Source organism: Sturnus vulgaris, chromosome W, assembly GCF_052056855.1.
Source record: "Sturnus vulgaris isolate bStuVul1 chromosome W, bStuVul1.hap1, whole genome shotgun sequence".
NCBI classification, from domain to species: domain Eukaryota; kingdom Metazoa; phylum Chordata; class Aves; order Passeriformes; family Sturnidae; genus Sturnus; species Sturnus vulgaris.
In genome coordinates this window covers 842,311-864,577 of record NC_142282.1, presented here as the reverse complement: position 1 = coordinate 864,577, position 22,267 = coordinate 842,311, and the positions used below count along the sequence as shown (strand labels likewise).

Genomic DNA, 22,267 nt, shown 5'->3' with positions numbered 1-22,267 from the left:
TATGTCGGGTGCCAGAAAAGTAAACCTCCCCATGCTACAAGGCCCACCCTTAATATGTGATGGTATGCCAGGCCATGCTTGTCAAGATCCGCTGTTAATACAGAGAGGGGGTCGTGATGGTTTGTTTGATCTCAGAGGTGCAAACAGGCAAAATAGTAGGGGACAAAATCAGTTTATTCAACAACAGCAATGCATTTTTATTAATGCAAACAACTCAGTTGTGTTATAAATGAGAGACAAAAGTCTCGATATTCAGCAAAATTTAGATTGCTTTATTTGATATAGAAAGAGCAAGCAGGGCTGGGGAACGTGAGGGGTCACCACCCACTCCACGCTCCACTGAACCTTGGTTTGCAGCCTCTTCTTATACTGTGGGTTCTCGTTGTTCACAAATTCACAAAGCCTTTGGGTGATAATTAGTCACAGATAGCCATCCGGTCCTTGTAGATGACCACCAGGGAAGTTCTGGAGGTCTGGTCTTTGTAGATAACCACCAGAGAAGTTCTGGGAGTCTGGTTTTTGGGATAGGCAGCATTGATTAGACAAAGGCAGGAAGGGCTTTTTGGGAAGTCCGATTTCACAAGCTGGTAGCCGATACAACTTATTTGAAAACATAACATAATATAACATAATGTAATGTAACATAATACAACATAACAAGGTGATTTTAAACAGAATTATTTAATCATATAATTTCCTTTATCTAGTTTCCATGCTTCACTTCAGAGCTTAGTATTCTGGTTTATGCAAACCCCAATGCTTTTGTGATTAACACAAATCTTTTATCAATTGTCACAGTTGCGATAGAGGGGAGAGATATAGGAAACAAAGTATAGAGAGAGAAAAAGAAAAAGAGGGGGATGGGAAAATAGCTACCAACACATGAGACGGACCTCCTCATGGGCCAGCCAATAGACAAGTCTTCATCCGTGGGGAGATCTCAAGGGTCTTCTCCAGAAGGTCACTTTTTTATAGTCCTTCTCCAAAGCGAGTGGCTTCTGGCCAAGAGGTGGGGAGATTTATTGACCATTGTGAGGTGCTCCGGGAGACAGGTGCGGTTGTGCAGTACATGCAGGCTTCAGCTGGTACCATGACAGCACAGTCCAGTGAGCACAACACACCTGCACACAGTCACTTGGCAAGCATCCACCTCGGCCAGGCCAGGAAAGCATTGTCCAGAGTCAGCCTGGGTGGGGGTCCTCGGTGTCTTCTCATGACAGTCGTGAGGCAAAAACAAGGGAAACTTCACACCTACCCTTACAATGCTCTGTCCCCACAAATAAGAAACACATCCTGCAGTAACTGGAGTGGGTGATTACTGGACCGAGAAGCGATAGAGGAGGTAGAATTACACCATTGGCTCTGCGTTTTGTTTTATGGCTTTTGCCAGTTACCCATATGTTTTGTTTTGGCTGAGGGACTATCCAAATCTTTATGAGGAGCATGGAGTTGATCAGGATGGCAGCAGCAAGCAGGAGTCCCTTAGGGGTCATATTTAATGGGATAAACTGTGGGAAAGCTAAGAAAGTTAGAGAAATATAAAGGGATTTTGCAGCAGGTAGGTGGTTGTTCTCAGGACATCCTCTCCTCAGATTCCTTTTAGGGTTCTTCTTGTGGAGTGTCTTGGTGTTCCTGTAGAGGCTGTAGATATGGTTTTATATTTTTTGCTGGAACCCAGCAGGGCCCTTGTCACGATCCGCTATTAATACAGAGCGGGGGTCGTGATGGTTCTTTTGATCTCAAAGGTGCAAACAGGCAAAGTGCAGGGGACAAAATCAGTTTATTCAACAGCAGAAAATCAGTTTATTCAACAACAGCAATGCATTTCATCAAATGCCAACAATCCAGTTATGGTAAGGGGAGAGGTATAGGAAACAAAATATAGGGAGAGGGGAAGGAAAGAAAGGGATGGGAAAATAGCTACCAACAAACGAGACGGGCGTCCTCACAGGTCATCCGATAGACGAGTCTTCGTCCGTGGGGAGATCTCAGGGGTCTTCATCAGTGGAGAGATCTCAAAGGGTCTTTCCCAGAGGGTCGCTCTTTATAGTCCTTCTCCAAAGCGAGTGGCCTCTGGCCAAGAGGTGGGAAGATTTATGGACCATTGTGTGGTGCTGCAGGAGACAGGTACGGTCAAGCAGTCCTCAGTTGGTACAACACAACCTCTGGTTGGTGCCATGACAGCACAGTCCAGTGAACACAATACACCAGCACACAGTCAGAGCATCCACCTTGGCCAGGCCAGGAAACCATTGTTCGGAGTCAGCCTGGGTGGGGGTCCTCGAGGTCTCCTTGCAACGGTCGGGAGGCAAAATCGAGGGGAACTTCGGACCGACCCTTGCAGCCTTCTACCTGTAGAGACACAATCATATCATTTTTCCCAGGTAATTAGTGGGAAAGGCCCTAGAATTTGACTGGATTCTAGATCTTTGATTAGAACAGGTGGTCCTCTCTTTTAACTGTGCTTATGTGGTATTAGAAAAGTACCTGATAATTGGGGAATTTGGGTCCATAATGGAATTATTTTAAAAATTAAATACATATATGGCCTTTATAAGTATTTTTATTGTGGGTAGGGTCTCTATTCCCCCTTTCTTTTTTTAGTAGGCATTGAGAGAGATAGGTAGGAGCAGTAGATACAGGTGGTGTGGGGAGGGAAGTCTCAGGAACTGGGTGAACTGGACTAAATCTTTTGGTTAGTACATATAATTGCTTGAAAGATTTTGAAAATAAGGTTGACTATTAAAAGGTTAGTAAAAGTTTATCGATAATAACTAAAATAGAATTACATTTGAGAAAGACATGTAGAATAAGGAGTAAGGAGAAGACTAGATGAATACACAATTAATTGAGAGTGAAAAAAGCTACATAAACTAAATAACTTGATTTGTGTGGCAATATCAATTAAACTAACATTCTATAAGATTGTTGGATTATTATGTGAATAAACAATATGTGTACCATATGGAGTTCTTTGATGGTAAGCAGTGTTCTAAATCTTAAAGTTCTTACCTTATTCTTTGTGTCACAGGGATGTTAGTTTGTCTATTACCTTCTGCTAGGAATCCTGACAAAGAAGTAGAAATTAAAATGTTAAGTAAAGAGTATAAATGATCATTAGTAACTGTCTTTAGAAATGAATTTTCAGCTTTCTGGACACTGCCTGCAACATAACAGAATCAGTTAACCAAATTAAAAGGACATATAAACATAGAAAAAGCTCTAATAACAAAACAAATAACAAAACTAGATTTTCATAGCAGTCTCTGTATTTTATGGAGGATCTTCTGTGTCTTCTTCTTGGTGATGGTAAAGCTGGCTGTTTGGATAGCTGCAGCAGTGGCTTTTTCCATACAGATTTATCGGTTTTCTAGGTCAATTTAAGAGTGTCTCTCTGCTCAGTGGCTCAATTAAAAATTTGTCTCTAGGCGTGTTGCCCACTGGGGACAAAATGTCTCTGCAGGCTGGAGCTGTTCCCTGGAGCAGGTTCGAGAGTCCATTCAGCAGGCCACTTGGATTCTGAGATGACTGCTAACTAGATGAATCCTAACAGAACAATCCTTTTGCTGTTAAGTTCTAGTGTGCAGGCAATCTTAGGCTGACTGTGGCTTATTGTCTCAGTAATCAGATTGGATTTCATATATGGTTCACTGGGCCCCTGTTTCAGCTCCACAAAATCCTGTGCAGGTGTGTTACCAGCCTGGTTGTCTGGTTGGATAGCTATCCTTTTTTCAGCTAGGAGTTCTGATGTTAATATTGCCTGGTTAGGCAACAGCCAATCTAACTTTTTTTTCTACCTTCCGTTCTACGGGGTGAACTCAGCTGAGAACAGCAGCACAGATGCTATATGTTTCAGATTATGGAGAGTTAACACATATGCAATAATTTTAGCTTGCCTTAGATTGCTAAACAAAAGAAAATCCCTCCAAAATTTCTTGATAGCATTACAGTTTCATTCCTTCTTGATAGGCTAGGGGTTTTCCTTTAAGATCATGTTCTCCCTTCCTGTATCTTTCTGGAGAAGCAGTTTTTTTGGAAGGCATTTCTCCTCCCCCTCCCTGTACCTCGCTTGTTCTGGTCTTCTCCCACTAGTCGATGAAACTGCTGGAATCAAAGGAGTTTAAGTTTTCTTCAGAAGAGAAGAGGGGGGCCAGGAACACAGCACCTTTGTTAGATGTGCACCATGTGGCTGTGGCACTGGGAGCCGGCGGTGGGTTCCGCACACTCGCGGCCGCCGCCCCGGGAGTTTGTGTTGAGGTTGTGCTGGCACCGGCATGGGTTCGAGGCCGGTGCAGGGGCAGTGATGAAGGGGCGGACAGGTCAGGAGGGGAGGGGCATGGGGGGAGCGGGCCCCACGCAGCCCTCCCCCGGGGGAGGGATGGGGGTGTTAACGAGCCCGGCGCAGCCTGCCCCATGGGGGGAGCCGGAGGTGTTGCTGGATGAGGAAATCTGAGACACCACCCTAACCGGTTTTTCTTGCGAGGCAGTAGCAGCCTCCTTAGCAAGTGAATGGGGGGGGAAGGGCAACTAGAGGAGCTGGGGGAAGGGAGGAGGAGGGTGAGGGGGAAAGGGGGGCCCAGGAGTCCAAGACTGGCGCCATCTTGGATTCCCGGTGAAACTGGCTGAGTGGAGCACAAGACAGTGGGATAACCTTCTTGGCTTCTTCCGTGCACGGAGGCAATCTCTGTTTTGTGCTCCATTCCAGGAAATTCTGAAGGGCTAAAAGGGTGAGAACACGAAAGGGCAGGAATAGTCAATAAGCCAGGCTCCTGCATCTGTGACAGGCTCCGCTCGTGTATTCCCACCCCAGGCATAAGGGGGTTAGAAGCAGAACTAGGTAAGGAGGAGGTTGTGCTCAGTGGAGTAAGACCAGTCACAGTTTTCTCACGCGGGATGGTGTAAGGCTGGGATTATTGCCGCCTTTCTTCAGCTTTCAGGGCTTCTAAGATCTCATGAAATGCAGGTAATAGGTGGGGAGCTACCGAGTCCCTCTTGGTTATTAAGTCATACAGTTACACCCCTACGGAATCCCAAAAGCCCAAGGAAAAAATATAGTCCGAGCTGAGTCCTGAAGTAGCGCCGTCCAGATTTAAAGTGGATGGAGAACCTCGCAAGACGCATTTCAGTAGGATTTTTAGCTCGCGTTTTTTCACCTGCTTTCTGTAGTCTGCTAAGAATTTTTTAAATCGTCCATGTATGTCCCGTTCTAGATAGGAAAGTCTCTGTCCCATCTTGTAGCCCAGAAGGACTGGGGGATCGGGCGGGAGAGCCCACCCAGCTTAGGGTAGGAGCAATGGGATCTTTCCCCTTCTCTCTGCTCACCTGCTTTTCCTGCAGGAGCATGAGATGACTGGGCTTACTCCGAGGGTCACTCATATTGTGTTGGGCCCGACGACTGATTCCACAGCAGAGAGTTCCTATTCAGTTTGCTACGACCCAGCAAAACTGAAAAACCCTGAAGATTCTTCTCAATATGAGAAGTCCCTGTTCAGGGCGCCACGTGTTGCAGGGGGGTTGTTGCTCTTGTGACTTCTCGTCTGGCTTGACCGGGTCTGAGTGTGGCTAAAATAAATGGGACGGGTACGATGGCATGCCTGAGAAATCTTTTAATCCATCCGTGACCACGCGGTCTGAGAGGCAGTATCCAAAGACCAGGGGGAGGTGTCTGGGCATGCCCTTACATGTCCCCATAAGTCCCACAGTTTCAGGCCAAAGCCTCCCATACCTGCAGGGCAAGTCTAAGGCCTTGCTTCCCAACAGCCCACCTCCCAGGGTCTCAGACTTATGCCTTCTGTATAGGGAACCTGGGCCAAGCCCTAGTCCATCTCACCCAATTTGATTCCCACAATTAAGTGGAACAATATATTCACGGTTCCATTTTTTGGCCACTTTTCTCCAGAGCCTAGTCTATACAACGGCCACTATTGATTACCATACTTAATCAAATTCTCCCTGGTCGCTGTTCCCCATGGGGGTCTGCCAATCATTCTCCAGTGTCGAAAAATGCAACCAAATTGGGATTTTTTTCAGAATGCCCCCTTTAGATATTCCACTACCCATTTCCAAATAGTAGACCCAAAATGTTGCAACACAAATACAAGACAATTATCAATCGATAAAACCAAGTCAAATACAGAATTCCAGAATACCAAATAGCTCACCCACTGTGCTGGAAGATCCACACGTCTTATATGGGCAGGATTCCCAAAAGAACGCCTTATTATTGAATGGGATCTTACTTGTGTCCCAGTCTGGTCCAAAGGTCTGTGGTCTTCTCCAGGAAAGTCCCGGTGCCAGTGTGAAGATCCGAAGACCCCTCAGATCCATGGGAGATCAGGCAGAGTGTCCCGTCTGGAGTTGCCAAAAAATGGTACTGAAATTGGCCAGATAGAAATTTTCTCATGCAGTTTTGAGTTTTAGAAAGTAGGCATTCTTTATTGCAGCATGCTGATCACTCAGAGGCTCTTTCCTCTAATCGAGTGAGCTGAGCATCGGGTAAACAGTTTTAATCATAAACACTGATTACATATTCACTAGCTATCCCTGCTTACTTGATGTATATGTATTACATATTCATTAGCTATACCCACTTCCTTGGCTTTATTTTACATAGTCACACCCTTTATGAGAAGTCCTTATATGCTTCTTCAGTAGTCTTCAACATCTGGTGTCCTTTTCTAGGTGGCTGTTCTTGAGCTCTGCTTTTGAGTAAGTGCAATATTGTTGTTTTGCATAACTTCTGCTTTGTCAGCCTTGCAGAGCTGAGCTGGCATCCTGCTTGTGTTTCGCATGACTTCTGTTTGCCTAAGTTACATCCTTTATCTGTTTCTCCAAGGCTGTGCTGTTCTGTTCTATTGTCCTTGATAAAAGGCTGTTCTAATGTCCTTATCATCAGCCGTTGGAATTACTCCTAATTCATCCATTAAGTATTAAAAGATGGATACTACTCATTATGATGAGATACTTTTAAAATTATCCAAGTAGCTAGGATCTGGACAGCCTAATAAACTATGCTAAACATTTTACAATTACTAATGTAACTGTAGTGTAGTATTGAGACTCATTTAGTTCTCCATATCGAACCAAGTTTAACCATTCATTTTTTAAAATTCATGATTATTTAGACCTTCCTTGATGTATTTTGTGTAAGTAGGATTTTATTGCTGTCAGATGCTGAAAAATTTTATAAATCCTTTTTTCCTGTAACCTTAAGTATTTTTATGGTCTGTTCTACCTCATGCTTTGTATTTTATGTTAGATAACTTGGATGACTTGCAAATTCATTCTCAAGTGTATTTGATTATATGTAGTATTTTTCTGTTTGTAATGTTTGGTTTGTTCAGTCATTTGGACCGCTGCAGTGGTAAGACAATAGATAATGACCATCTGAGTTGAGTGTGTGGGGGAGAAGAGGGCTAAAGAAATTATATAAAACTGCTTTATTATTGATTGCCCTCACTTTGGCAATAGCTGTTCAACATGCAAAATACAGTGAATGATTCTTTTATGCCGTGTAGTAAAGCTTACATTTTCATTGTGAAAATGGCACATGCATGTTGCATATCAATAAAAATTTAAATTTATTTGAGTTTTAGTAATATTGAGAAATTCAAGTCATTACAAACTTGAAAAAATAACTTATCTTCCTGTGAACATTTTTACCTTACACTAGTTCATAGCTATAGAAGAATGAAATCGAGAAAAAGCAAATAGATTTCTTTCTGTTGTTTTAGTTACATGTATTTTATGATGGTTTTTATGATCTTTTTTATAGTATCCTATATTTTTCCTTTTGATAAAATTTTATCCAATTGTAATAGGCCAAAGATTTATCATATGTGCCTTTTTGATTACTTGCACACACAGCTAACAGTCTATATGAAATGAGAAAACATAATGTATGTTTTTGTTCTCTTGTGAATTACCTCTTTATCTTCAGGTTTATATTTCATATATGAATATTTTGTCTGCGTTGATGTTAACTTCTCTTTAGTACAATGTAACTTTCAATAACTGCAAAAATAAGAGCAATTCAAAGATCTGTTGAATTTTAGATTGTGTCTGTCACTACTTCTTTCCTGATCCTTCAAAACAGAATTTAAACCTGACTTTGGTAATTAAAATGTAAGCTTACCCATAGAGACATGTTACTGACTGGGTATTTAATTTAACATGATGGTTCAGTGATTTGAAGTGCAATCTGCATCATCCGTGTTACAAAACTTTTTTTATTTCCCATTCCTGTCTTCCTAGAAAGAATTTGATTTCCAGAGTTTGAAATATCTTCCATTCCCCTTCCCTAGTTACTCTAGGACTGTGAAAATTATTACCAATAAAATAGCAATTTTCATCCTGATTTGAGAGCTGAGAAATACACGTTACTTGAATGTGGAAAAGGTAGTGTACTCATTTGGCATTGTGGTGGCTTGACCTTGTCTGGTTGCCATGTGCCCACCAAGACCCCTTCTTGCCCCCCAGCCCCCTCAGCGGGACTGGGAGAAAAATAAGGTGAAAAACTTGTGAGTCAAGAAAAAGGCAGTTTAACAAAGAAAACTAAAGGCTGTAAAGGGAAGCAAAGGAAAAACAAGGTTTTTTTTGCAAGTGATGTTCAGATACTTGCTGGGAAGTAGGGCCTCAGTATGCATAGTGGTTGCTTTGGAAGACAAATGCCTTAATAATGAATGCCCTCCCCCCCCTTCTCTTAGCTTTTATTACTGAGCACGTCATACAGTATGGGATATCCCTTTGGTCAGGTTGGATCAGCTCTCCTGGCTATGTCCTCTCCCAAGCTCTTGCCCAACCCCAGCCTACTGGCTTTTGAGGAATGGGGTTGCAGAGACAGCCTTGATGCTGTGTGAGCACTGCTCAGCAGTAGCTAAAACTAGTTATCAACACCTTTCTAGCTAAAAATGCAGAACACAGCACTGTGAGGACTGCTATGGGGAAAGTTAACTCCATCCCAGACATACTCAATACATGCATTTTCAACAACTGATTGAAAATATTCTGTGAAGTTTCGAATAAATAAATACAGTTCTGTGAATTTTCTTGACTTCAATATATTAGTAGATTGTCATTGCTGCAAATGAGATTATGATGTTTAACACTGGATTTTTATTATAAATTTGTAAGGAAATGCAGTGTGATTGCATGTCTCATACAGAGGAAAACCTAATTCATTTAACATTTTAAATATTATTTTTCTTATTTGAACAGTATTGCAGAGATCATTGAACATTATAGAAAAGAACAGATTGTTGAAGGATATTACCTTAAAGATCCTGTTCCAATGCAGGTAAAACTTCATCTCTGAGCACTTGTTATTGAAGGTATTAACTTAATCCTCAAATATTTATAATATAGGAGCTGAATTACTGCAGAGGTATCCATTGTAGTTAAAGAGCATCATCCCCTCCTGAATTTTTGTTTTGTGTGTTTCTTTCATTTTATTTTCATATGCATTTGTTTATCTATTGACTTGTAGTAAGCAGAAGTTATGATAAGCTTTGTCTTTGCTCTGGGGTGTAAATGCTCCATCTTGTGTCCCTAACTCTGGTCCCTGAACTTCTGTGTCTACTATCTTTCTTCCCTTGGAGAAAATCTATATGAACAGAAAAGCTTCAGAGATGATCAAGGGGCCAGGATTACAGGGTATGTTCAAGAACATTGTTGCCCTGTAGCATAAATTCATCCTAAGAGACCATTGATAATAAACTATATTGTCTAGTTTTTCATAAAGTTATAACTAGTTCAAAAGTATATTTTTATCCTTTCTCCCTATCCTTCAACTTTCTTGTTTTGATGGTTAGAAATTTGGTTTTAATTTCTAACCTAAATAGTTACCCCTTTGTTAGATCTATTATATTAATTCAAGAGCATTTCTTGTATTATTCTTCAGTCAGCTCACTAAGACGAGCATATCAAAATCTGGTTTTTGTCTCTTCATAAGATTCTTGTAGTTGCCCTACTACCACTGATTCCAATGTGAGTTTGTGTTTCTTGAATGTAATGGGCCAGAACAGCTCAGAATATTATGTCATTAGTAATTCCTTTTTTCTGTGAGAGTGTTTACCAGATTGCAGAAGGTTATCTGTGTCATATCCTAGAATGTTATCTGTGCCATTACTGTACCCAGATTGTATTATATTGTTTACTATTGGTAAGTATCAACAAGAGCAAATTTTACCTTGTATTATTAGACTTATACCTTATTCTTCTGAATGTTTGGTTGGTGTTGGTTTTTTGCTGATTGACTTGTCATCAATGCTTCCCAGTTTTCTGCTACTATTAACTCATGCTCTTCAATGTGTTTGAGACAAATGTGAGGAAACTTGAATTCAGAGACTCATCCTTGAAAAGCTTCACCCAATAACTTTCCTTGTTCTCCATCATTCTTTTTGGATTATTATGATCATCTTCCTTTTGGCACTTTATCTGATTATGGTTCCTGTATAAATAACTTTCTCTGTGTTGACTAATTTTCCATGTGAGATTGCTTCAAATTCTTTTAAGTTATTAAGTTATATTTGTGACTTTCCTTTGTTAAAATAAAAAAATATATTAGTGGTGTAATTACCACATACTGTCATGGTTTGTGAAGAAAAAAAATCAGAAGTCTTGCATGCTGTTGCTTCAATCTAATAGACTTCCTGTTTCTAATTTTGAAATTTACTTTAAAACATTTTTCACTAGATGTGTTGTTTTGTATATTATTTCTGTCATAGGTATGTTACAGAGATTATACTGAGTTAGTAAAAACTTAGACATTGCTTCTATTGTCAGCCCTATCATTCCTATTGCTGAAATGTTTTTTGTCTTGCCTTTGTCATGTTGTTTAAAACCATGATTCTTATGGAAGAGGAGAGAAAAGTAAAGTATTTAGTATGGAGTTAGTGCATATCACTTCATCTTGATACTATTCTCACTGCTTGATAGTCTTGTTTTTCATGTTTTCTTATGGCTAAAGAACTTTTGCTGATCAGCTGACTTGGTAAGGTCAAACTTGGCTTGCTTTTGGTCACTGTAGCTGGGTAACTACATTTCCAGATCTTCATTTTATGTGTGAATTTATCCTTTTTTGATGTCCTGTTTCTACTTTCTCCTATTGCTTTTTGTTAGAATGATAGTCATTTAGGATATGAGTGCTAATAAGATTAGTGAGGCACTGTGCATTAGCTGTGTGTTAATAATTCAGTTTTTATTGTGATCTATACCATTCTTGTTGGTTCAGAGTGTATCCTTAATTACTCAGTCCCAAAATCTGTGGTAGAAGACAGAAGCTAAATAACCTTTAAAGATTTGAGTAACTTTTGCATAAATCACTGAAAACTATTTAGTATTAAAAACATAAATACAGATGTTACTTTTTGAAAATTGGTCTGTATTTAAACCTTGTTTTTCTTCTCTTATTATAATTGTGGCCTAATCATTCCACAAGAAATAGTTATATTGCATTTCTGCCAAATGTATTGTATTAAATTATATTAATTTGTTAAGATACCTGAGAATAAAGAATTGGTAGCATTCGATAAAAGTTCGGTTGCAGCTGCATAGTATGCAATTGTTTCAGTGATTTCTGAGCTTAAAAAAATGTTGATTTCTTCCTTGTTTACCAGCATCAAGAACAAGTGTTTAATGATACAGTCGATGGAAAAGAAATCTACAATACAATTCGTCGCAAAACAAAGGATGCTTTTTATAAAAATATTGTCAAAAAAGGATATCTTCTGAAAAAAAGTGAGTTCTGTTTGATTTTATAAAATGTATTTTTTTTAATAAAAAATGCAGATATGTATACAAATTTTGTGTAGTAGTGGTACTAGTGGAGGCAAAATTGAAGTGAGCAAAAGGTTGTTTATGAAGGGCTGTGGTGGATCTATGATGATCAAGTTGAAAATTAAGGCTGAATGTTTTTCCAAAATTTACTGTGGTTTATATATTAATTAATTCAGAACCTTATCAGTTTTATTCAATGGATGTTAAACAATGAGTGATTTATTTTTGTTTTAGTCAGTGGCTAAATCCACATTTTACTGTTACATCTAATTTGTCTTCCAACAAACCTCAACATATAAATCTCTGGGTATTAACAATTTTTTTAATGCTGTTTTTGTTTTTTTTTTATTATTATTATTTTCTTTTTTTTTTCTGGTCAAATTTTTATATATGTGTGTTTGAGGCGTGGTTCTGATCCAGATTTGCATATACTGTATTCCCATTTCTGGTTTTTAGTAATTTTAAGATATTGTGATGCAATTTGTTATGCTGATCAGTTTGTAAGAGTTTAGGAATAATTTTCTCATGTAAAGACAACTCTGTTTCTTAAAATAGTCATAATAAATTAGATTGCTTACAGCATCATACATTATTTGCAAGCTGTATAGATGTAGTCTTCTCACTGATATGAACGGAACTCACAGACTTGTTTAATCCTGTTGAGATTAATGAAAATGTTTAGTGAACCATCTAAAATTGTACTTTAATCCGTGAAGACGGTCCAGTCTTAACTACATGCTGCAAAATAATTGAGTATGTATACTGACATTATTGCTTAAACATAATTAAGTGTACTCTGTTCTGTTTGTGTACATTGTTCTTCTGTTTGTATTTTGACAAAAACCTTACTGGTCTCTTTTTTTCTTCATTTATAGAATTTATATTTTCTTTAAAACAATATTGTACTTTCCTTACAGGTAAAGGAAAGAGATGGAAAAACTTGTACTTTATATTGGAGGGAAATGATGCCCAGCTTATTTATTTTGAAAGTGAAAAACGAGCCACAAAACCTAAAGGATTAATAGACCTTAGTGTGTGTTCGGTCTATGGAGTACATGACAGTTTATTTGGCAGGTAGGACACTGGCTTTTAATTCTTGTACATACAGCAGGACAGCTAACTACTAGTTTGAGGCATATACAAGATACAATTTGTCACTAATGAGCAAGTTGACCTGGCACAATAAACTTGGATTTTGACACTTGAGCCCTGGTTACTGTCCACATGTGGGGTTTTTTTTGGTTGGTTTTTGTCTTGTTTTTTTTTTTTTTTAGCTTTTGCTGATTGTGAAATGCAAGTATTGTGACTCTTGTTTCATATTGCATTTCATTCCATAGTTGGTGTAGATTGCAAGAGCATATGTAGACAAATTTAACTGATTAATGGAAGCTTAAGCCATGGCAACTTGATTGCTAGTAACTGTTCATAAACAGATTCTAGTAAGAAATTTTGGAATTTAAGATTTTCTCATGTAATATGATGTGATAATGACTTGTCCTTTTGCACTGTAATTTCTCAATATTATGTATGAATTGTTCTACATGTATTTAAAAGATTGTGAAGCAACTGTATTGAGTGTTTTAATCCGATTGAACCAATAATTGATAAGATCAAGATTTTTTTCAGTTCCAAAAGATCTACATTCTTTTGTTGATAGGTATTAGAAAGCTAAATTAGGTAGATAATGTCTCAGTGCTTTTCTATTTAGGAATCAATAAGAATCAGATTAGCTCAACCAGTGTTAGAGGAACAAGTTAGTTCATATAAACAAATATTTTTAAAACTATTTTTGCAAGAGAGTATTTTCACAGTTTCATTTACTGTACTAAATATGTCAACTGCAAGTGATTTGATTATTGGCAAAGACATTGAGAATCAAACCACTTCCTTATATCATTGGTAACTAAGATGAAAGAGATCACACTTTTTTCATTGTTAATTATAAAAAAATATGCAGTCCTGTGCAATATAGAAGAAAAAGATGCATTTACTCCTGCAAATGTTATATTTTCATAACAGATAGATAAACACATTAAACAGCAGCTCTGGTTATTCCATGCATCTTAATATTTATTAAGAGTATTTAATCAACTTAAAGTCTTTTCACATAGATAATTTCAAGATAGATGTTTAAAGTTAGTGGCATTTCCTAAGCTGCAAAGATCTGGTGTTCTTGTAGCATCTGATTTTTACACATTTTGCAATCATTTTGAAAGATCTGCACAACTATTGCAATGAGGAGCCATAGATATGAGGGTACCATTTAAAAAAATACTGAAATTTTCCTCATGAAAGTTGGCAATTACACACGAAACTTTGGTGGGGACTGTAAACAAGGAGTGTTTTGATTAATGGTGACTGTTGAGCAGCTTATAAGAAACGTACTGTGGGTTAAAATATATTCGGATAATAAGTAACACTGAAAGGGTGGGTAGAAGGAGATGTATAGTTGCACCTGCTTGGGAAAACTGTTGATGAAGAACTGTAGTTGAGACAAAATTCCTCTTATTTTTACCACCTGCTTAAAATATCTTTCCCCTTTTCTCAGAAGTACAGTGAGAGCTGTAGCTTTGCATGTCTTGAGTAGCCCCTGACCCAGCTACTTTTTGACCCCTTTCTCAGTCCTCCTGTGTGCATGGCTAGAAAATGCCATGCCAGTATTTACTTAAACAATGGATGGGGGAAGGGAAGACTGAAATATATGCAAGTGAAGTAAGATCCTTCATGTAACTCTGTGTTTGGGAGAGTCAAATTACCTTGAAGGTAATGTGGAAGACTCAGTGTACTTGTAGTGTGCAACTCTTAATGTAATAGTACAAAATAATTTTGATCTTTCTTGACAAATGAGTGTACATACATAAAATGGAGATGTTATACTCACATTTAAAGCTTTAAAAGTTTCTATGACACATATTTGATCATGATCCAGTACACATTTTATTGGTTGTGAGAGCTGTGGAACACATTCAGATAAAGAATTCCTTATGTTAATATAGTTTCCTTAATTCCTAAAGGAACAAATCCATAAGGCATGATTAAGTGCTTGGGATGTAATGCTGAACCTGTGCATCATTTAAAATGTTTGTGGTGAACAGTCCTCATAAAAGACTTGTTAATGCTATCAGATGCATTTTGCCTCAAGTGTAAGTCAGTGTACATGTATATTCAATACAAATTGTTCCAAGTTTCTTAAATATTCTGAAACAAACTAGTTGAACTACAATGCAGTTTTCTTGAAATTGCATCAGTCATGCCAACCAAAATGGACTTTTGAAGCATGTAGAAACATTTCTTGTTGGGGTTTTTTCTCACATTTTTGTTTTGTTTGATTTTAAGGCCAAACTGTTTTCAGATAGTAGTTCAGCACTTCAGTGAAGAGCATTACATCTTTTACTTTGCAGGAGAAACTCAAGAACAAGTGCAGGTGAGAGCTTTTGTTGGTAAATATAATTTTTAAAGCATTTTTTTGTTTTGTAGCATTTATTGATATTATCCTTCTCTAATAGAAAGGAAGTGTACACTGTATGGTGACTATGTCTACATTAGCAAATATTACCATGCAATAATAGCAGATCTGTAAGGGATATAGTTGGTGATGATAATCCAGCATCTACATTACCTGTGCTTTAGGGATTCTGCTTTGGAGAAGTTCTAGTCTGGTCCCATGGACTGAACTTCCATTAGTTTCCATTAGATATTTCTGGAGAATATATTTTGGAGTAGTTCAGTACAAAAAAATGTTCGCTTTCCAGCACTCTTCCAACTAATGAACCAGAGCATGGCAAGTGGGAGTTTTGCTTCAAGAGCACATTCCTGATAAGAACTAAAATGCCTACCAATCAAAATCTGTCGAGCCATTTACAGTTATTTGTTCTGTCTTAGGCCCTGATCATCTTGCACAAAATAAAGGTTTTTTTGTGTTTTACATTGGTATCATTTACTTATTAGCTCTCTAACAGTTAATGTTTACTGATTAAGAAATGTAGGAATGGAGTTTAATTCTCTAAAAGTCACTCAATAATAGGAGAGTATATGGAAGATGTGACTATGTTCTTATTCATCAAGTTGTTTTGGTAATCCAGAGCTCTGGAACAGACATTTTGTGTCAGAAGTCAAATTATGCATTTGATTTTATTTAAGAATGTGTAGTAGGCAGAATATCCTGTCAGGACATGCAGAATATCCTGTCCTGTTTTCTGAATATTTGGTATAATCTGCTTTTGGTTTAGATTTGCTTAACACTTAAGATGTTCACTGCATTTATACATAATACTGGGATTTCTTTTATAAAATTATTCTGGTTTAGTTAAGTCAGATGTTTTACTGATGCTTGCGTTCTCAGAAGTTACAGTTGTCTGTACTTTGTAACGTTTCACAGAAGAATAGTTTTGATGTCGTACTAAGGAAAATTCGATGGTTTTCATATAATGTGGTAAATATCAAAGTAGCTGTCCAATGGAGTGCATGTTGTCTGAGGTTTGTACAAACTATTAAGTGAATGCAATGTAATGTAGTGTTAGCCTCATATACATGACATATGTTAGCCTCATGACATAGCTAGTGTCCTTGTGCATACTATGGTGCACTGTTCATACTTGCCGCTATAAACTGATGTTTAAGGGGATAGATTTTCCTGTTAAAAGGGAGAATAAAGATGACTGTATCTAGGAAATATTTAGATTATTTTGAGTGTTTAGTAAGTTCTATGGTTCTTTATTTGCTTTTTCTTATTTGAATAAGAAAGCAAGCTAATAAAAATTTGATTCATAGTTGACAGTTCCTCATTTTGTGGAAGGTTTTGATAAGCCTAAACTTCACTCCCAAAGTGGTTTACTTGAGAATAGCTGAAATATTGAATGTATCTGTATTTGAAAAAATTATTAAATTGCACTTTGAGAATAGCTAGTAGTACTTTGACCTACACCTTTATGAATGTTAGTCAGTCTAAATTTTGTGCTTCATGAGAACTTACAAAATTTGATGGTGTTGGATGTGAAAACATGAGAAATGAGGCTATAGCATATCTTCCACCTTCCCAAGTATCTACTCTGCTTTATGCATTTGTGAGCAGAGAGAATGGGGGTGAAGGTTATACTTTTCAGTGTTTTTCTGTTAATGCTGCTTTTTTTTTTGTTTGAAGCACATAGAGTAAATACAACTGCATATAAAAATAGAGGAGAGAATGATCAGAACAGTTTGACTTATCTGTTATTTTCTCAGAAGCAATCGAGTCTTGCTTCATTTTATATAACATTTTTTATTTAATTAAGTATGACTAATCTGGAAAATTGATAAAGGTCACACTGTATATCCAATAGTAATGCTTGATATTTCTAAAAGGAGAAACTCAAATTTGCAAACATCTTTTTAGATTTACTGAGAAATACATGAATTTTGCTTTACTATTAAAAGTTTTATACTCTGAGTTGTTTACAAATTGGTTCTTTTTAAGCTAAAGAAACAACTTCAGATACTTTTCGATATGTCAGTTCTATTGCAAGAAGCTGTATCTGACTGTTTCTTACACTGTTTTGTTCCTTTATCTTTTAGGACTGGATGAAGGCTCTGCAGATGTTTTGTAGTTTAAGGAAAAACAGTCCAGGCACATCAAATAAACGTCTACGTCAGGTGAAGCTATATAGATAAGGGAGGAGGGGAGAGGGGGAGAGGTTGTCTCCTTGTTACAAAATTATGATATATGTCAGAACTTTCCTTTCAACAATAGTAAATCCTGCATGTGCTTTCTTTTTCTTGGTGTTATACAGTACCTTTGTTAAACCAACAGGAATGACTTCCACTCTTATGATATCTATATACACAAAGATCAAAATGGTGTTTAGGAAATTGGCAGATGTTTTGCTAGGTAATAATTTCTGATCACATGTAAGTAAAAGTGTCAACAATTCAGCATTTGTATTAACTCTTACAGTTCACCAGATTTAATAGACTTATGTCACATGTACCCAAAATAATAGTATAACTAATATATTTGTTTTTCAGTGACAAATACATGCTTAATTCTGATTGTGGTGTATATTCTTTTGGTTTCTTGAGAGTACTGTTGTGTCCAGAATTTCTTTCAGAGGTAGAGGACAGATAATCATAAATGACTACATAAGTGATGATTGAAGAATAATGGGAATCAAGAATCCCTGGTATCTTTGAACACTATGAATGCTGGAAGTAGCTGTTTTACCAGTCTATAGGAAAAGGAATATGTTTTATGGGTGGAGTTTTTTTAGGAAATGCAGAATTATTCTGTGGTCAACATTAAAGATGACTGAATATTTCTGAAGAAATAAACTAAATTAGGTCAATTGATATATGAATGGCAGAAGAAATTTGGAGCCAAAAAAGCGAAGCACCTACAGAGTGATCATCTGAAATAATTCTGTACTTGCAAACACAAAGCAAATATTAGGCTGCATGAAGGAATAGTATAGAAGATAGATACTATTTAATATTTATGGTATTCTCATTTAGGATATTGTTAGCTTTGATCATCTTATATCAAATGTATAAAGAAAATGAGAAAACTATAGGTTGGAATAAGTAAAGGAATTTCCAGGTAAATAACTGTAGGAAGTATTGGAATATTTAGGGAGGTGAAAACTATAAAAAGCATGAATGATCAAGGTAGATGAAGTGTATAAAGATCAAAAATCATACTTCCATGACTCCCTTACAGAAGTTATATAAATTTCAGGGTTTCTCAAATTGTCCTTTGAAATTTCTGGTACTGGATATTTGCATTTAAATGAAATTTTGACTTGATCAAGTATGATATTTCCTGTATTTGACTAAATTTACTTCAGTTGATATCTGTAGTTATTTAATTAAGCTATGAATTGCATTCAGTTCAGAAGTTTGTGAAATAGTAGACTGTTTAAAATGTGTTTAATATAAATGACTTCAGTGTTCACTTCTCATTTTTTGAAAATGGAGTTTCCAAGTGCTCTTATTTTGAGAATCTATGGTACAGACTAATATCTTCCTTATAACAGGGAGAAAACAGTTTAGTGTGTTAAACAAAAGAATGCTATTAAATCTACTGGGTTTTAGAATAGAATAGAATATTTCAGTTGAAAGGGACCTACAACAATCATCTAGTCCAACACCCTGATCAATTCAGAGCTGACCAAAAGTTAAAGCATAGTATTAAGAAAGGGCATCGTCCAAGTACCTCTTAAAAACTGATGGGTTTGGGACATCAACCACCTCTCCGGGAAAAGCCTGTTCCACTGTTTGACCACTCTCTGGGTAAAGAAATGCTTCCTAATGTCATCTAAACCTCCCCTGGTGCAGCTTTGAACCATTTCCACATATCTTGTCACTGGATCCGAGGGAGAAGAAATTAACACCTCCCTCTCCACTTCCCCTCCTCAGGAAGCTTCAGAGAGCAATGAGGTCACCCCTCAGCCTCCTTTTCTCCAAACTAAACAAACCCAGAGTCCTCAGCCACTCCTCATAGGACATTCATTCCAGCCCTTTCACCAGCTTTGTTGCCCTTCTCTAGATGCATTCAAGGACCTTCATATCCTTCTTAAATGGTGGGGCCCAGAACTGCACACAGTACTTAAGGTGAGGCCACTCCAATGCTAAATACAGCAGGATAATCATCCCTTTTGACCGGCTGGTTATGCTGTGCTTGATGCACTTCAGGATGTGGTTTGCCCTCTTGGCTGCCAGGGATCACTGCTGACTTCAACTGAGCCTAATCTGTTAGGAAAGCATGAAATGCAGCATTGTGTTTGCATTTGTCCATGGTTCTTACTTAAGATACAAGTCTTTAGCTTCAGCAGAATTTTCTATGCATAGAAAAGTTAGTAATTGCAAATCTTATAGTGATGGTTTATTTTCAAGTTGTTGCTCTTACTTTGTCCCTGCTGCCTCTTAAAATCTTCTTTCACTATTCCTCTTCCCTGATCTATTAGGAAATTATATTTTGTATTTAATATTTATTCCTTAATATTAAGCCTCCACATGGCGGGAGGGGGGAAAAGAATTCCATTCTTTCATAAATAAATAAATAAATAAATAAACTTTGTGTATTTTCTTTAGGTCAGCAGTCTTATCTTGCATGTGGAAGAAGCTCATACGCTCCCAGTAAAACATTTTACTAATCCATATTGTAACATCTACCTGAACAGTGTCCAGGTAGCAAAAACACATATCAGGGAAGGTCAGAACCCTGTATGGTCAGAAGAATTTGTCTTTGAGTAAGTCTTAATCTTATTGAATTACTGAATTTTATTTGAAAGTTGCATTGCATGTAAGATTCTTTGCACTGTACTGTTTTGTATCTGCTTTTTAAAAATACTGTATGCATGGTTATATAGGATCCACAAATGCATGGATAGAATTTTATGTATGAATCTAAGTATCTTTGTTAATATGATTGTCTTTTCCTGGTCATAATAACTCAGGATTGAAATAACTTCAGTATAAATTTAAATGTTGGCCAAATATAGTATTAATTGGGGCTTTTTGTCTTTTTCTCCAGTGATCTTTCATCTGATATTAATAGATTTGAGATAAGTCTTAGTAACAAAACAAAGAAAAGTAAAGATCCAGATATATGTAAGTATTTTTATGTAAAGGATGCATATATACTTTAACAATCGATAGAGTTTGCATTGCTCTTGTCAAACATTGTCACAAGAGAATTAAGTATATTCTCTGACTATCATACAGCTGTATTGGTATGTTTTAGGTGTCTATTACTGATTTTACATTAATGTTTTTACAGTAAGAACCTTCATGTTTTTTAGTAGCAAAATGCACAGTAATCCAATACTATATATCTGATGGCTTTTCTAGCTCTATTGCTGTATACCTATTGTGTTATACCATTACCATGTTTACAAAAAAAGAGAGAAGCTGTCAGAATTAATGTCCTTCATAAAATGCTATGTTTCATTAAGTTAATATCTTTAATTTTTTTAAAGCTCAACTATGTGGAATTACTTTTGTCCTTCTCAGGGTTTTTTGTTGCTTCCTGTGAGAAAGAGGGAGAAGCAGTAGTACTTTCTTCACTTGAAAATAAATTTTTAAAAACTCCAATTTGGCAGTCTGTAGAACGAAATTTGCCTCAGTCCTTGTAGCATCTTGTTCTTCCACCATTCTGTGTTCCCAAGATTGTACTTTCCTCCTGTTATTTACACAGCTTCTTCAGCTGTTTTGTTTCTATTTTTCTATTCCAGAAAACTACTAACAAGATGGTAAGACTTATCAGCTTTCAAAAAACAAAACTAAACAAAAAACCCCAAACCCAACCCACCAAAATGAACCCTCCCCAAAAAACCCACACTTAAATTCTGAGCCACACAATGTGATTTCTTGGCTTTCAAGATATTTTGTTTCCCACCATAATTGTCTTGTACCTTCATCCCTTTGCTTCCTCTCTGTTGCCTGCAGAGCAGACAACCTCTCGCCCAGCAGTTGTTCCAAGTACTTTTCTGTTGTGTTCAGACCTGTCCCAAAGCCTAGCACAGTACTGATAATCTTTTGCTGTTGGTTTTGATTTGCATGGTATTGTGTTACTGGACTGTTTGCCTCCATGTCAGTTTATTTCTCTTTTTTTCCTCTCAGAGAAGAGATTTGTAGGGAAACTGAAGAAAATAGAAGAATTACTTTGAAGACTGTTCCTGACAAACCTAAATCAATTTCATAACTGTTGTCCTTCCTTTAACTGCAAAATTTTCTGAAGAGCAGAAGGAAAAAAAGATGTATTTCATTTGACAGACAAAGGGACTTTCTGATTGCAGTTGTGACCTTGTTATTGCATGATTCTATACATTTGAGCTAGAAAATTCTTTATCTTGGCCAAAGCTTTGGTTAGTAAAAGACCCTTTCAAAGGATAATTCATGAATGGGATACTTCAGTAACTTCTTTTAAAGTGTTTTTGTAGTTTCCTTCTCTTTGTCCAGATTAAAGAGATTGTGCCACTTTTAGATGTATTCAACTGGTGGAAGGTTATAGATCTTTTTCTTACCTAGGTCAAGAGGATTGGCAATGTTATTTGATCACGGTTAGGTAGACTCTTAGAGCATAACCTAACAGTCCTTTCATTTTGGGATAAGAATTAGACCATATCAACTTGAATTAACAAGCATCTCTGCCTATATCCCCATTCCTATCAAATATTTGAAGTATATGGAGAGAAAAACTGAGCTAAAAGAGACCATATCCAACTTGTCTGTGTGCAATGTTGCCTCAACGTCCAAAATCAAGAAAAGGGATTGTTTATCTTTCTGAACATTTCTCCTTTGTAGCCACAGTTTTTAAAAGTGGATTGCTCTGAAGTAGGAGTAATGTGAGGTCTATATTTTTTCAATATCTGTGGTGAGTTGACCTTGTCTGGCTGCCAGGTGCCCACCAAGTGGCTCTCTCACTCCCCCTCCTCAGGGGTACAGGAGGAGAAAAAATAAGGTGAAAAACTCATGGGTCAAGATATAGGCAGTTTAACAAAGAAAAGCAAAGGCTGCACAT

General features: G+C 37.2%; 1 protein-coding gene across 6 annotated transcripts in view; it reads left to right on the top strand.

Annotated features, from left to right (window-relative positions):
- The window catches only part of LOC148220010 (ras GTPase-activating protein 1-like), a 130,293-nt gene that overhangs the window by 61,742 nt on the left and 46,284 nt on the right, over positions 1-22,267 (top strand). For 5 of the 6 annotated variants that reach the window (XM_088155750.1, XM_088155747.1, XM_088155751.1 and 2 more), the window contains exons 9-16: positions 6,682-6,708; positions 9,217-9,295; positions 11,616-11,736; positions 12,693-12,849; positions 15,112-15,199; positions 17,326-17,403; positions 19,837-19,994; positions 20,279-20,355. In XM_088155750.1, coding sequence (XP_088011876.1) covers positions 6,682-6,708; positions 9,217-9,295; positions 11,616-11,736; positions 12,693-12,849; positions 15,112-15,199; positions 17,326-17,403; positions 19,837-19,994; positions 20,279-20,355 — 785 coding nt within the window. The remainder of the gene's footprint in view (positions 1-6,681; positions 6,709-9,216; positions 9,296-11,615; positions 11,737-12,692; positions 12,850-15,111; positions 15,200-17,325; positions 17,404-19,836; positions 19,995-20,278; positions 20,356-22,267) is intronic. The other variant, XM_088155748.1, reaches the window with a different exon arrangement.